This window comes from Monodon monoceros, unplaced genomic scaffold (assembly GCF_005190385.1).
Source record: "Monodon monoceros isolate NGI ecotype Baffin Bay Population unplaced genomic scaffold, NGI_Narwhal_1 Super_Scaffold_18, whole genome shotgun sequence".
Taxonomy (NCBI): domain Eukaryota; kingdom Metazoa; phylum Chordata; class Mammalia; order Artiodactyla; family Monodontidae; genus Monodon; species Monodon monoceros.
Window position 1 is genome coordinate 166,068,696 of NW_021703774.1, and position 13,574 is coordinate 166,082,269.

Below are 13,574 nucleotides of genomic sequence, written 5' to 3' on the forward strand. Positions count from 1 at the left end.
TCAGTTCACATTTGCAAAATGAAGATGCTCCGTGGATTAGAAACAGTATCTATAAATTGCCTGGTATTGGTGGTCACAGCAATGTGTGCAAGGAAGAAAGAGAGTCATCGCTCTCACCCATCCCACCAGCCCCGTCTCAATGGAGAATCTGGGGGGCCCCGAGCTCAGCTGCATGCAGGTGATGATCTCAAACCCATAGGGTCATCGTGAAGGGGAAGGGACTCCACAGTTGTCAAGCACCCAGCCCCGCACATAGTAGGTGGTCAGCAAATGGCAGTTACTAAGGTTATACCAAGAAGACTGATTCAGCCAGACTGCCTGGGTTCAAGTCCTACTGGAGACATTTCTCAACCCTGGGCAAATTACTTCATCCCGCTGTACTTCCGATGCCTCCTCTGTAAAACAAGGGCAGTATTTGCATCGCAGGGTGGTGGTGAGGATTCAGTGAGTTAACTGATATAAAGTACTTAGTACAGCCCCCCACATCCTATATCCATTTGTAACCATTAGCTTTTGTCCGTTTCCCCTTCTCCAGAGGCCAAGCCAGCTGGAGAGCAGGGAAGGGCCGATGCAGAGTCACCGTGAGGGTGAAGAGGCGTCATGGGCCTAAGGGATCAAAGGTCAAAGACAGAAAAGGGGTTCTGGAGGCCCAACCAACGTATATGCGAGGCCAGAAACAGCCAAGGACGGAGGCAGGAGGTGGGGAGCCAGGAGCCGGCGGGGGGCACATCATGGCGGGAAGGTGAGGGCCACCAGGATGCGGGGAGGGGTGCTCAGGGCTCCATGTGCGTGCAGCCTGACTCCCGCCCCTTGGGGAGCCCTGAGTCAGCAGGGCTGCCCTGTGAGGAAGAGAACACAGGTGTTGAACGAATTTATTCATGAGAAAACTCGGGGTCCATCCTACTGGTTACAAGCTCCAGAAGCTCTTGTCGGAATAGCCGTGAGGGCCGGGGCACCCCCAGGCAGGGGGCTGGTGGGGCTGGCAGCAGCCCTGGGACAGAAGAGCAGACGCAGGCAGCTGTGGGTACTGAGGGGCGTTCTTCCCTGCCCGCCTGGCCAGCCCCCACCCCGGGGCCCCGCACCCCCTCTAGGGCTAAAGTGCGGCTGCGAGGAGTGGGGGGAGGGGACTAGGCAGCTGCAGAGCCACAGTGAACACAGCCGCCCCACGCGCCCTCACCCCTCCTCTTCCTCGTTCCTTGAGGCTCATCCAGAATCCATCCCACCCAGGTCCCTCCTGGGAACCTCTGGGTAAGGGAGACCCCTCCCCAGCATCCGATATTCAGAAAGAGCTTCCCAAGAGGGTGAGGCTGGCTCCATCAGCTTTGAGGGGCCTAGAACCTGGGGGGCAGGGAGAGGCACTAAGATCTGGGAGAGGGCGAGGAGGGAAGGATGCCCTCTGGTCGAGGGCGTCATCCCCTCCCCCTGGCCCAGCAAGGCTCCTCCTCCCCTGCCTTCCCCCCCCACCCGCACCCCCGAAAGCCAAGGCAGGCAGGGAGCCTGGCTCCCAGCTCCAGGGCCGGGAGGCAGCAGGGTCCTGCCCAGGCCTGACTCCCAACCATGCCACTGAGGGAGGGCCACCGGGGAGAAGCTGCCCTGGGGACGGGGGTGCGAGGCCTTTGGGGAAGCCGGTGGGGCTGGAGCGTCCTGCTTCTTTCTGCCAGTGGTCTTCCTAGCCCTGCCTCAGGGCTGCCACTGGCAAGGCGCCCAACCTCAGCTCAGGGCCCGGCGCCACCATCTGCACCCCCAGGGCCCTGCCCCACCGAGGGGCCGTGCGGGCCTTGGCGCGTCTTGGACGGCCTCACCCCAACTCAGCAGCTTAGCCAACTATCCCCCCTCCCCAGGGCACATGTCTAGGAGGCAGAAAAGAAGAGAACCCCCCTCCGATAAAGAACCCTGAAGACCTCTGCTTCTTCCCCCCAACTCGTGAATATATTAAATTGTGCAGCTTGGCGCCAGTCCCACCCCCTTCAGATCTCCGTGGCAACCGGGAAGCATTCCAAGTCCAAGTCTGAATCCAAGTCCATCCAGTGCCAAAGGGGGGCTTCAGCCTCTCCCCCAACTCTTCCCCGGGAGGGTGAGACCCCACATTCCACAGGGAACGAGAGGGGAGGAAGAGTCGGGGGCCTCAGTCCTCAGCCCCCTCTTCCTCTGCATGGGGGACCCCAGGGGGATCCTCGGGCTCGGGGGGCTGCCCGCCAGGGTGCGGGTGGGAGTGGAGGCCGGGCTGGGAGCCCTGCGCATCCTCGCCCTGCACATAGACGCTCAGCCCCTCGTGACTGGGCTCCTTGCCGCACGCCTGGCAGCTGCAGTGCAGGATCTTTTCCACCAGCTTGTCCACCCTGGGCACCTCCTCATGGCCAGGGCACTCCAAGGTCACCTGCGGAGGGCAGGAGAGAAGGGGAGAGAGGTTTCCAAGGGCCTGGGGCAGGCAGGAAGGCCCCAAGGGTAACACTCCTCATGGGACCAAGAATCCCAGAGACCCCAGAAGCCTGAGGCCACCTGGGACACCTGGGCCCGTCCAGGGGGAGGGGGGTGAGTCCCTGCAGGAGCCACCTGACCCGTCTCCTCACGTCCTGCCACTTTCCTGCCCATCCCCACAGTAGCCAGAGGGCACCTTGAGGGGACCCAAGTGGTCCGCCCCTGCCTGAAATTCCCCCCACCAGGGCTCCCACTGCTCTCGCAGAAAAACCGACTCCTGACTCAGGCCACCCAGGACCTTGAGGTTGACCCCCAGAGGACCTCTCTCTCCACCCCTGACCTTGCCCCACTCCCGCCAACTCTGTCCTGCCTGATCTGCCTGAGACTTTGCACATGCCATTCCCTCTGCCTAGGAGGTCCTTGCCCCACCCGTCCCCTCCCCACCGCCCTAGACTTTGCCCACTTAACTTCTACTCAACCTTTGGACCCGAGCCCAGACATCACTTCCTCAGCGAGCTCCTCCCAACACCCCCCCACACCCCACCCAGCCAAGGCTCGCCCTGTACGAGCCCCGTGAGCGTTCACTCTTCCCCTGTTGTCGCGCCGCTAGCTGCCCTTTCTTTTTCCTTTCCTTCCTCCTTGTCTCTCCCTCCCTCCTTCCACAGGGCACCTTCTCCATGCCAGCTCTGGGGACACAAGGACAGGCATGGTCCTTCAAGGAACTCAGAGTCTAGCAGAGGAAACAGACTTGTCAAAATCACCCAAATGCAGATGAAAAACTGTGCGTGTGACAGATGCTCAAAGCAGAAGTACACAGTGCCTGGGGGATCAGGAAAGGGGTTCTGAGAAAATGATGCCTGAGCCAAGCGCAGAGGAATGACTAGAATTTAACTAGGGGGGGAGGAGGAGAAAGGTAAGCCAAACAGGGAAAAGAGCATGTGCAAAGGCCCTGCAGTGGTCGTAAGCGGACAAGATAAGAGAGACTGAAAGGAGGCGGGATTGGTGTCAGGGTCAAGCTAGTGAAGAAGGTGAGAGGGGCAAGATGAAGCTAGAAAGCCTGGTGAGCCAGACCACGCCTTGTGGACAGGCCTTACGGGGTCTGGCAAAGATTTTGGTCTCATCCTATAACAATGGGAAGCCACCAGAAAGGATTTCAGCATGTGACTGACATCAGAACAGAGCTTCTTGTCCTGTACATGCTGGTGTCGGACTTGTGAGCCATCACGTGACAAGGACCATGTCTGTATCTCCAGCACGAGGCTCGAACCCTGCACACAGCGGGGCCTCACTAAGCACTTGTGGCCCAGACCGGTGCCGGCTCTGGGCGGAAGCTGGGCGGGAGCGGGCAGCCGTACTCACGATCTCCCACATGGACTGGGCCGGCATGCACGAGTCGCAGTGCACCAGGGACTCTGTAGACTGCGGGAAGGTATTGGGAACGCTGTAGCTGAAGCACTGTCCCAGGCACGCCCTGCGGGAGGAGAGCCCACCGCGTCCGTGTCACCACGGTGGAGGAAAGAATGGGCAGCCCTGTCCTCTTCCTCCCTCCTGGGCCCGTGTCCTCATCCCTTCCACCCACCACCCCGGGATCCCACCTGTTCTGGATGGACTTGGCCTCACAGCCGCTGTGGCCCACGATCTGGGTGATGTTCTTGGCCTCGCACCAGGCGCTCTTATCCGGGAACAGTGCCAGCTTGTTGATGGGCGGTGGAGCAGCCAGCAGCACGGCGGGGAGGAGAGCCCCCACCAGGACCCGAAGCATCGTGCCCGTGACCTTTGGAGCCCTTGAACTGAGTACAGACTGCAGGTGAGGCCAGCAGGGTCCAGGAGGCTGGGCAGAGGGCAGGGGGGCAGTGGTGTTACAGCGTGGCTCTGACTGCCTGGGTTTAAATCCTACCTCTGCCACTTACCAGCCAAGCACAATCTTGGACAAGTTATTTCTCCTGTATGAACCTCAAAACTGGGGCTGCTAATAGTACGAGCATCAGATGGAGATTAAACAAGGTATTTCATGAAAAGCCCTGAGTGGAGAGACTAGCAGATCATACACATCCCACATGTGTTAGTTATCTTTATAACTTACTTTGTAGCTTTGAGCAAGTTACTTTTTAATCTCTGTGCCTCACTTGCTTCATCTAAAGGGGGATGGTGATGCTGTGTGTGGCAATGATTATTGCAAGTACTAAGCCAGACACTCAGTTTCCAAGCACCCCGTTGAGTATTGAACAATCATTAGCTCCCTCCTCACTGTGATGTTGTGGGTCCTTGAGGGGCTGGCCAGCCAGCAGGTCTCCTGGACATGCTGCCACGGTTGTCAGCAAAGCTAACCATCTTCATGTCACTGTGAATTCTTGTGCCACCTTGGATGCGTGGACCTCAGGTGAAAAAACTAACCCCAAACTAGACTGTACTTCTCGTTTGGATGCCCCAGCAGAGCCCCAAGCCCTGAGTCTACACACACATCACTATCTCCAGCTCCAACCTCACACCTGAGTCAAACAAGAGGCGAGGCAATCCAAGCCAAGGGCTTGACCCTCTGTGAATTGGATGGAGCGAGGCACTAATAAGGCAATACCAGAATCTGCCAGGAGATGGCGGTGCAGGGCAGAATGTGTGTCGCAAGCATGGACTCAAAGGGGATTTTCCCAATGTTCCCCAACTTCATCTTCTGTAGGTTTCGCCCACTCTCCCACTGCAAGAACTGTGGAGGAGGGAGGCTTCAGAGAGATTCGGAAATGAGGGCAATGCTCACAAAGGGGTCCTCTGGGGGCAGGACATTGGGGAAAAGGCACTGGACTGGGAGTCTGGAATCCACACATGCTGTGGGACCCTGGACACTGTGGCCTGTGTCCCCACCTGTGAAATGAGTGGGGTGCCCTGGACTGGTGGTTTCCAAACCTGGTAGAGCGTCAGAATTCCCTGAAGCCTAGTGAAGTGAAAGTTCTAGGGTGGGGTGGGATTCTGCATTTTTTTAACGAGCTTCCAGGGTGGTTCTTATAAGCAGGCCAGGCTTAAGAAGTGGTCCAGCTCGGTCAGACTGGGATTGTGTGTCTTGGGACAGTCCCCAGAGGGGCCTGGGTGGGGCCAAAGTGGGAGCAAGGGCCAAGTATGGTCCCACTGGTCCCACAGATGCCCAGTACTAGTCAGGCTGGCTCAGGGCTGGAAATGCCATTCCGAACAACGCTACCCTCAGCCCACCTTCTGCTGGAGTGGCAGGTATTTGGTAAAAAGTCGGGAAGTGAGAGGTGATGGGGGGTCTTGCCCGCTCCTGCAGGCTAACTACGTGGGCTGACTCAGCTGGGCTTGCAAGGAGGGCCCAGGCCGGCCTGCGGAGCTGTGAGCGCCTCTGCAGCGCCCCGCTCTCTCTATCCAGCAAGCTCTGCTCAGGTCCTGCCCCTTCTCCCTGCAGGAGGTCTCCGGAAGCAGAGACAAGTCCCACCTCACTGGATCTCAACGCCTGGGTGACCCCCGCTCCCAGCCCAGTGGGGAGGGGTAAAGCGGGGAGAGCAGTGGGAGGTGAGTCCAGACCGTCTGCCCCATCCCAAGGGAGTCTGTGTCATGACCCAGGCTCTCACTCACACATTTCCGGTCTCACTCACAAGGTGGACAGCAAAGCCCATGTTTTCAGTACAGCCACAACCTAAGAAAACAGAATGGACTTGTTCCTAACCGGCAACCTAATTTTTCAACACCCTTAGCATCCAGGAGGCTTTCTCACCCCACCAGGTCCTTTTCTGTCCCTGGGGAATCAGCCTCTGCACCAGGGTCCGACCACCGTAGCACACCAGCGGAGACCCACCTAAGGCCAGAGCTCCCTGGGTCTCCCCAGGCGAGACTGGCCCCTAGAGACCTCAGAGAGGTCCGGGGACTTTTGTCCTATGCCTGACCCCATCAGGATCCCTCAGGAAGGCCAGGTCAGGTGGGGCAGAGGGTGATGTTAGGTTTCCTTAGGCTCGGGAACGGAGCCTGAGGTTGTAATGAAAGTAGCCTGGAGATGAGCGCTGGGGCTGGTTTGGGGTTTGGATTAGGAGAGGTTAGGACTGACGCTATGGGCCAGGCTAAGGGGGAGCGGAGTTGAGATGGGGGCTGAGGTTAATAACAAGGTGTAGTGGGAGATGGGACACCGGTGAGTGTTTCAGGGGAGTCACTGGTCTGGAGGGTGAGGACTGGTTATCATGCGTCAGGTTGTAGCAGACACCGAGGGGAAATGAGATAAACTGAGGCAGAAGGCCACCTCCCTTATCTACCCCCCTCTCTAGGGCACAGCTAAAGGTCAGCTAGGCCCACAGAGGGGGTGCTATAACCCAACCCACCAGGTCCGGCCTCTCACCAAGCCCTGGCTGGGACCTCAGAGGAGGGGCCAGGCCGCGCTCGGCCTCCCCAGGCCAGCAGCCCTGAGCTCCAGCCGAAGCATGGCCCCGGGGGCCTCTTAAGTTCAAGTCCCAGGCCTCCCACCTAGGAGCTGCGTGACTTCCGGAAGTACAGTCTGCCTCTCTGCACCCACCGACCTCAGCCCTAAAACGGGGAGCAGAGCCCTTTCCTTGAAAATGACTGGGAGGATGCGATGAAAGTACCCAGCACCCAGCAGGGACCCACCTCAGGCCAGTTCCCTTCCCCCGGGGGGATGGTGGGGAGGCCTGGGCTGGCATCAGAGCCAAAGCTGGATGCTGGAGCAGGGAGCCGGGGGGGGACGCAGGGCCGGTCTCCCACACACACCCCCGTCCAGCCCCCAAGAACCCCTGCTGCCCCCCCTTCACACTGGACTCGGCTCTTTGCTAGCAGGTTTTATTTTTTGTTGGCTTGTGTTTTGTTTTTTCAGGCAGCAGCTCAGCTGATTTTTTTTTTTTTTTGATCCAGCAGTCGGACCTTCCTTCCTGAGACTTGAGAGCCTCACCCAGATTCTCATCCCTTCCTCCCGCCCTGAAGGTCACACGACAAGTCACGGGAGTCCCAGAACGCCAGGGCGGGAAGGGGAACCCCCAGGCCGATCCTCTTGCTTTGCAGAGGGGTTGTCCCGAGGCCCCCAGCAAGTCAGGCCAAGCAGTGCCCTTCCCCAGGCCAGGCGGTTCCCTGCAGTTTGACAATGGTTTACCAGGCACCTTCTAGGAGGGCGGAGAGGGCAGCGAGGGTGGGGGCCTGGGGAGCTCAGAGCCTGGAGGGGAGGTCGAGGGAGGTGGGTGAAGAGGAAGCAGCTGTTCAGTGCGGGGCAGTCAGACAGCTGGAGGGGCCGGGGGAGGAGAGATTCTCCATTCTGGATTGAACTCAAGAGTACAATTAGTTACCCGTGGCTGAGGGAACTGCACGGGCAAGGCCAGAAAGGGGGTTTACGGGTATGAGCCCAGCACAGCCCTCCCAGCCTCCTAGTAGTAAGAGCTGCTGCTAACTGTGGGCCAGATACCGTTCTAAGGCTTTTATGTATATTCACTTATTTGGTCCTTATAACAACCCTAGGAGACAGATATGGTATTTCCCCCATTTTACAGATGAAGAAACCGAGGCACTGGGTTTGCAAAAGAGATTTGCCCAAGCTGACACAGTTAGCATTCACTAAAGCTAAGATTTGAACTGGACGGCAGCAGGGTAACCACCAAGAGTTTCACAGAAGAGGAAGACAGGGCGACGGGGAATGACCCGGAGCAAGCAAGAGGCCGGGGCTTCCCGCGCCAGCAGCTGCGTCTCTTACCCGTCAGCACTCTGGGGCTCAGCCACAGCCAGGGTTGGAAGCACGGGCGCCCCATGGGGCAGAGTTCAAATCCCAGCCTGGACTCCCCTGCAGAGGAGCACGCGGCCGTGGCCAGCCCCTGGCTCCCTGGAGCCTTGCAGAAGGTACGGCGCCGCCCTTCCTCCGAGTTGTGGGGAGGCCACAACCAGGGCACCCTCAGCCCAGGGTGGGTACCTTCCTATCACCCCACCGTCCACTCCCCAATCCAAGCCCTCCGGATCCTCAGAGGCCTTGTGCCGACACCTGACACATCTGAGGCTGTCAGCAACACAGAGAGAAGGCCCCTGGGGCGGGGAGGGGACACAGCCGACCCACTCCAGCCCCGTGGAAACTGAGGCACAGAACAAGGAAGTGCCGGCCCATGTCTCCCACGCAGGGGACGAGGGCAGTGAGCAGACACAGGACACCTGCCCCGGCAGCTTCCTGGGGAAGGACGGGGGTGGAGCAGCAAGAACTCAGGCTTCGGGGTCGGGCCTGTGGAGTCCTCTCTACGTTTCATGCCTACCAGAACCTAGCATCTTCCCTGAGATGCTTGCCAACAACTCAGAAGCCCAGGCCCCAGCCCTAGATATCCCGACCCCACACTCTGGGTTGTGGGGTGCAACCCAGGCATCTGTATTCACCCCCACATGATTCTGAGGACCAGCCAGGTCAAGAGCCCCCCAACTCCCCAGGGAAGGGTCCCCCGTAACAGCAATGCAGACAGGGGTCACCCACCCCACTGCCTAGGCCTAGTGCCTGGAATCAAACCTGAAATTCACCAGAGGGGCCTAGATTTCAAGGAAGACCTCTGGCCCGTCCGCACCCACCGTAGAGCACCCATTGCACAACAAGGAGTCGATTTAGTAAAACAAGTGAATAATCACCCTCCCCGTTTCCTCTTTGGGATAAATCTGAATATTCAGGGTCCTTAAGGCCAGGTACACCAGAATGTTCTTGGTACAATGGTCCACTCACCCCCAAACACACACACACACACACACACACACACACACACACACACACACACACCAGGCCTTCGGTTCCCAGCAACCAGCCTGGTGTGGGAACAGCTGGAGGGCAGGGCCAGCAAATGCTTAGAAGAAGGCAAGCCTCTCCCCAACTTTAACTTCTGCTTTCCGAAACCTCCTCTGGAAATCCTTCCCACCTAAGGCCCCAGCGGATTCAGATGGAAGTTTCTACCTGTGGGCTCTGGTGACGTCTGGATTCGCACAGAAAGCATGTGGGGTGTGGGGTGAGTTATTTTTTCAAACTGATCAGACCAGATGCTCCCAGTCCCTTCCTCTCCCTGTTCTCCCCCCACCCCCTGCCCCACCCTGACACACACAAAGGGCCGGGTCTGGGTCTCCTTTATTCACAACGGACTGTGACAGACCCCAGTTCAAACCCTAGCTCAGCCCCTTTAACTTTTCTGTGCCTCAGTTTCCTCACCTGCAAAGTGGGGGTAGCTGCCTCTTAGGGCAGTTGTGAGAATTGAACTGAAGAGGGCATGGAAATTTCAGGAGAGGACACCTGTCACAGGATGTCCTCAGCAGAGGTCACTACGAGTGCTAGCTTTGAGTCACCCAGGGCTGCTCACCCTCCCTAAACTCTGCCTAGACCCTTCTGTCTCCCCCTCCCCCCTCCCCCACCCCCCCTTACCCCTCCCTTACCCCTCCCCCTCCCTCCCACTGGATCCTGAATGCGTCCTGAGCATATCTAAACCCTGGGGTTGCATCTGCCTCCAAGAAAATGGGTTTAGGGGAAACTCAAACAAGATGATGGCTGGGCGAGGGTTTTAGGAACTGTCTGTGCTGCCAGGGTGGGAGCGGAGAGGAAGATCCCACTCAGACTCTAATTCTTGGGCCACTGACTGAAGGGAAAGGGTCCCAGAGAGACCAGCAACCTCGAGCAAACAGGCTGGGCCTGGCTGCCGGGGCGTACATGCTGCTGGGTGCAGAGGGTGTGGCATCTGTGGCCGCAGCCCTAGGCTTGGGGGTCAGCAGGAGTGAGGCAACCGCCGCAGGTCTTGGAATGAGCGCAGGGGACTTCCTTGAATGGTGCAACTGAAGGGAGGGGCGAGCCAGGGTCAGACCCCAGCCCTGATCAGCTCAGCAGGCCCACTCTGGGGTCCAAGGACAAGTTCAGGCCCAAGCTCACCCGCTGACTCCCTGTGTGCCTGGAGGCAGGACAGTACAGTGTTTAGAGGCCGCTGACCACTCGTTTCACCTGCCCAGGCCTCCCATTTGCCCCTGTGAAATGGGAAGCACGGCCTGGGAAAGTCCATCCTAGCAGATTCCCTCAAGAGGAGCCTGGCTCCAGCGCGCTGCTTAAGGCCACTGTGATTCCATGACCCCAGTCACCACAGGGTGGCTTCCTTCCTTCCCTCAGCGCTGGCAGAGCATGAACCAACCGTCCAGGGGCGGACACGCAGGGCCAAGCCCGTGCCCCAAAGGCCTGCCCATCTCTGCCAAGCAGCTCCACCTCCCTGGCTACAGCCCCCCAGCCCAGACCACGGCCCGCCTGCCCGCAGACCCTCCTGACTGAAAACTGTCTCCAAAACAAATCGATGCTAACGAGCCGCTGCAGGGCCGGCCTACACATCTGCTCAGCAGAAGTCCCACTGCAGACTTCACCAGCATCCCTGCCCGCTCCCGCAGTCTGCGGCCCTTGGGGGTGGGGGTGGGGAGGAGGACAGAACTCAGTTGGAAATTTCACTCTAAAAGGATGAAGATATATGCGGCTAATGCACAGCACATCCTCCTGGGTCCACGCTCTAGCACACAGGCCCAAGAGAAAGAGGTCCAGCTCGCAAGGGTGGGGATGGGGGGGTCACCGACGAAATGCTCCAGCCTCGCCTTTTCTTTGGCCCCAACCAAAGGCAAACCACACCCAAGCGGCCCCAGCAACGGGAGGAGTTTCAGGAGGCTGGTGGTTTCCACAGTAACAAAGGGTGAGGGGCTCCTTGTTGACAAATTGCTTCCCCACCCCCATCCCCCGTCAGCGCCCAGCCTTTGGCCTCCGGCCCTGACCTCTGTTTTCCTGGGGTTCCCGTAGTTACAGGCTGGTGTCCTCCAGCTGGGCGAGGACCTCGGAAAGCCTGAAAATGTGCCCTTCTCCCCGGGTGCCGGCCAACCCCCTGGCCACGCCAAGGCGGCCAGCTGCCCCCTTTACTGCGGCGTGTAAAAGATCAGAATCGCCCCGCCCAGGGAGCGGGGCGGGCAGGTGGCCGGCAGCACGGCCCAGTTGTCCAGGCCGCCTCGCGGGGGTGGAACTCTTAAGAAAACTGAGCCCCCGGAAAGGCTGGCTCCCCTGCCCCAGACTCAATTCCAGGGGGATGACCCAGGCCAGTCCCCCGGGGCAGGCGGAAGGTAGGAGGAGGGTTTCGCTTCTTTTACCAGGTCTAGGAAACTATTCACGAGCCCCGGTGGGGGCCCCGTGCCTCCGACCCGGGCTGGGAGCGCTGTCCGAATTTGAGGGCGGGGGACCAGGAAGACGCAGGAACTCAGAGAGAGACTCCCACAGCGGGGCAGGCGGAGAGACGGAGAGAAAACATAAAGGCAGAGGCACAAACCCAGGGAAATGGAAAACAGGCAGAAGCGGAGAAACAGAAAGAAAGGGGCCAGAACCAGATAAAGAGAGGAACGGAAATAGACGGAGACACGCAGATGGGGAGACAGAAACACAGAGAGAGACAAAAAGGAGGCAGAAACGTACGGGAGTGGAGAGGCTCGCGGCGCGGCGAGGCCCGGACAGAGCAGCGGGGACGCGCGAGCCCCGCGGCCGAGCTCCGGGCGCTGCCCCGGCGGCCGCGCGGCCCGACCCGCCCTCGACCCGCCCGGCTTTCTCTCGGCCGCGCATCTCCCTCCCTTTCTCTCTTGGCCGCGGAACTCCTACCGAGAAATGGAAACCCCTGTTGAGTCGGGGGACCGGCTCGGGGCGCAGGGGTGCTCCCTGGCCACCCCGTGCCGCGCCCACGTCCCCAGACCCGGCGCCCCGAGCCCCCAGTGTTCCCGGGCTCGGCGGCGGCGCCTCCGCACGGTGCCCTGGGCTGGCGGGCGGGCCGGGGGCGCGGCGCTGCGCCTGCGGCCGAAGCCTCTGGAAGCTGGGCGCCCGCGTGCCGGCCCGGGCGGGACTTACCGCGCGCGCGGCGGCGGTGGGAAGCGCGGCGCGCCCGCCGGTTCCTGCGGAGCTGTCTGCGGGCCGCGGGGGGCAGGCTCGGCGCCCCCGGGAGGCTCGGGGAGGCGGCCGGCAGGGCTGGCGGCGGCCCCGCGAGGCTCGGCTGGGCTGCGCTGCGCGCTGTCTGCGGCCCCGGGCGGGCGCGCGGTGCGGGGGAGCGGCGAGCCGAGCGGCTCCGACGTCAGGGGTGTCTCCGCTCCAAATAGGGAACGAGGGCGGGGGCAGTGGAGGGAGGGACGCGAAAAAGAAAGAGCGGGCGGGCGCGCTGGGCCGCTCCCTCCGGGCGCGCAGGAGGGGGCGCCTCAGCCGCCCGGGGCCCCGGCCCCTTCTCCCCGTCGCCCTCGAGCCCCGGGCCGGGCTCCGGCGCGGTCCGACGGCGCGGCGGAGCTACCGGGGCCGCCCTGATCGGCGCCCTAGGGGCAGGGCAGAGAGCCCGGCGCCCCGGCTCGTTCTAAAGCGCCCTCCGCCGGATTTCTCTGCGCTCGGACTTCTCTCCCAACTTTCCCCCAGCCCGGCCATCGGGCCGTGCCAGGCCTCCGGGTGACAAAGATGGAAGTATTCCTTTTTGTGGGAACCGGGTGCTGCAGTCTTGCTCCGAGGTTGTGGCGCCCCAGTCCACCGAGCCGCGGCACCAGGAGACTGTCCTCCCTCAGTCCTGCGGTGCGCCCAACCTATCCGCTCCCGGCCGTGCGACCCGGGGCTGGTCCGCGCTCTTAGTTCCCTAGCGTCACTCGACCTCCGCCCGGCCTCGCCTCAGCGCCAGGCACTTGCCTTAAGTGTGCAGAGAAGGGTCTGAGAGTCCCGAGAAGGACTATCCGGAACGTCGGAAACTGAACTCACTTCTCTGACTCCTGGGAAGAGCAGAGCACCCAGCGCGGCGTCCCAGCCTCAGCTGTTGGGTACGGGGGTACCCAGCTTATCAGCCTGTACTTGGGCACTCGGGCGGGTTTCGGTCGTGCCCTCTCTCTTTGGTGTGCCAGTGAAGTGAGAAAATAGCTTTGCTCCTGAAAAGTAGTAGCCCGGTCCTGAGACGAGATTTAGGAATTTTGCGTTCTACCACAGTGGTGGGTGTCCATGCATCTCACCCCAGCCTGGCTGGAAGCCCCCAGATGGAAGCAGCCCTGCTCTTCCGATGTCACAGGTTGCTGAGCATCCCAGTGGCTCCTAGTGGCCTGTTGATAATTCCATGGTGTACGCTGACCTATCTGCCTCTCCAAACCCAGTACTGCGTCTCTATGCCTCCTAGCTCTTGCTTGTGCTGTTCCCTCTGCCTGGG

The 13,574-nt window shown here is 60.5% G+C and overlaps 1 protein-coding gene across 2 annotated transcripts; it reads right to left on the reverse strand.

Annotated features, from left to right (window-relative positions):
* Positions 1-1,477: 1,477 nt before the first annotated feature.
* NBL1 (NBL1, DAN family BMP antagonist) lies at positions 1,478-12,358 on the reverse strand. Of its 2 annotated transcripts, XM_029228814.1 has the most exons (5): positions 10,636-11,035; positions 5,858-5,861; positions 4,014-4,202; positions 3,778-3,889; positions 1,478-2,377 (listed from the first exon to the last, which is right to left on the reverse strand). In XM_029228814.1, exons 1-5 carry the CDS (start codon positions 10,721-10,723, stop codon positions 2,126-2,128), a joined length of 645 nt encoding a protein of 214 aa, XP_029084647.1. In that variant the 5' UTR covers positions 10,724-11,035; the 3' UTR covers positions 1,478-2,125. The 2 variants fall into 2 exon arrangements, with proteins under 2 accessions (XP_029084647.1, XP_029084646.1); XM_029228813.1 differs by lacking the exons at positions 5,858-5,861; positions 10,636-11,035 and adding an exon at positions 12,260-12,358 and having other exon boundaries at positions 4,014-4,249.
* Positions 12,359-13,574: the final 1,216 nt, after the last annotated feature.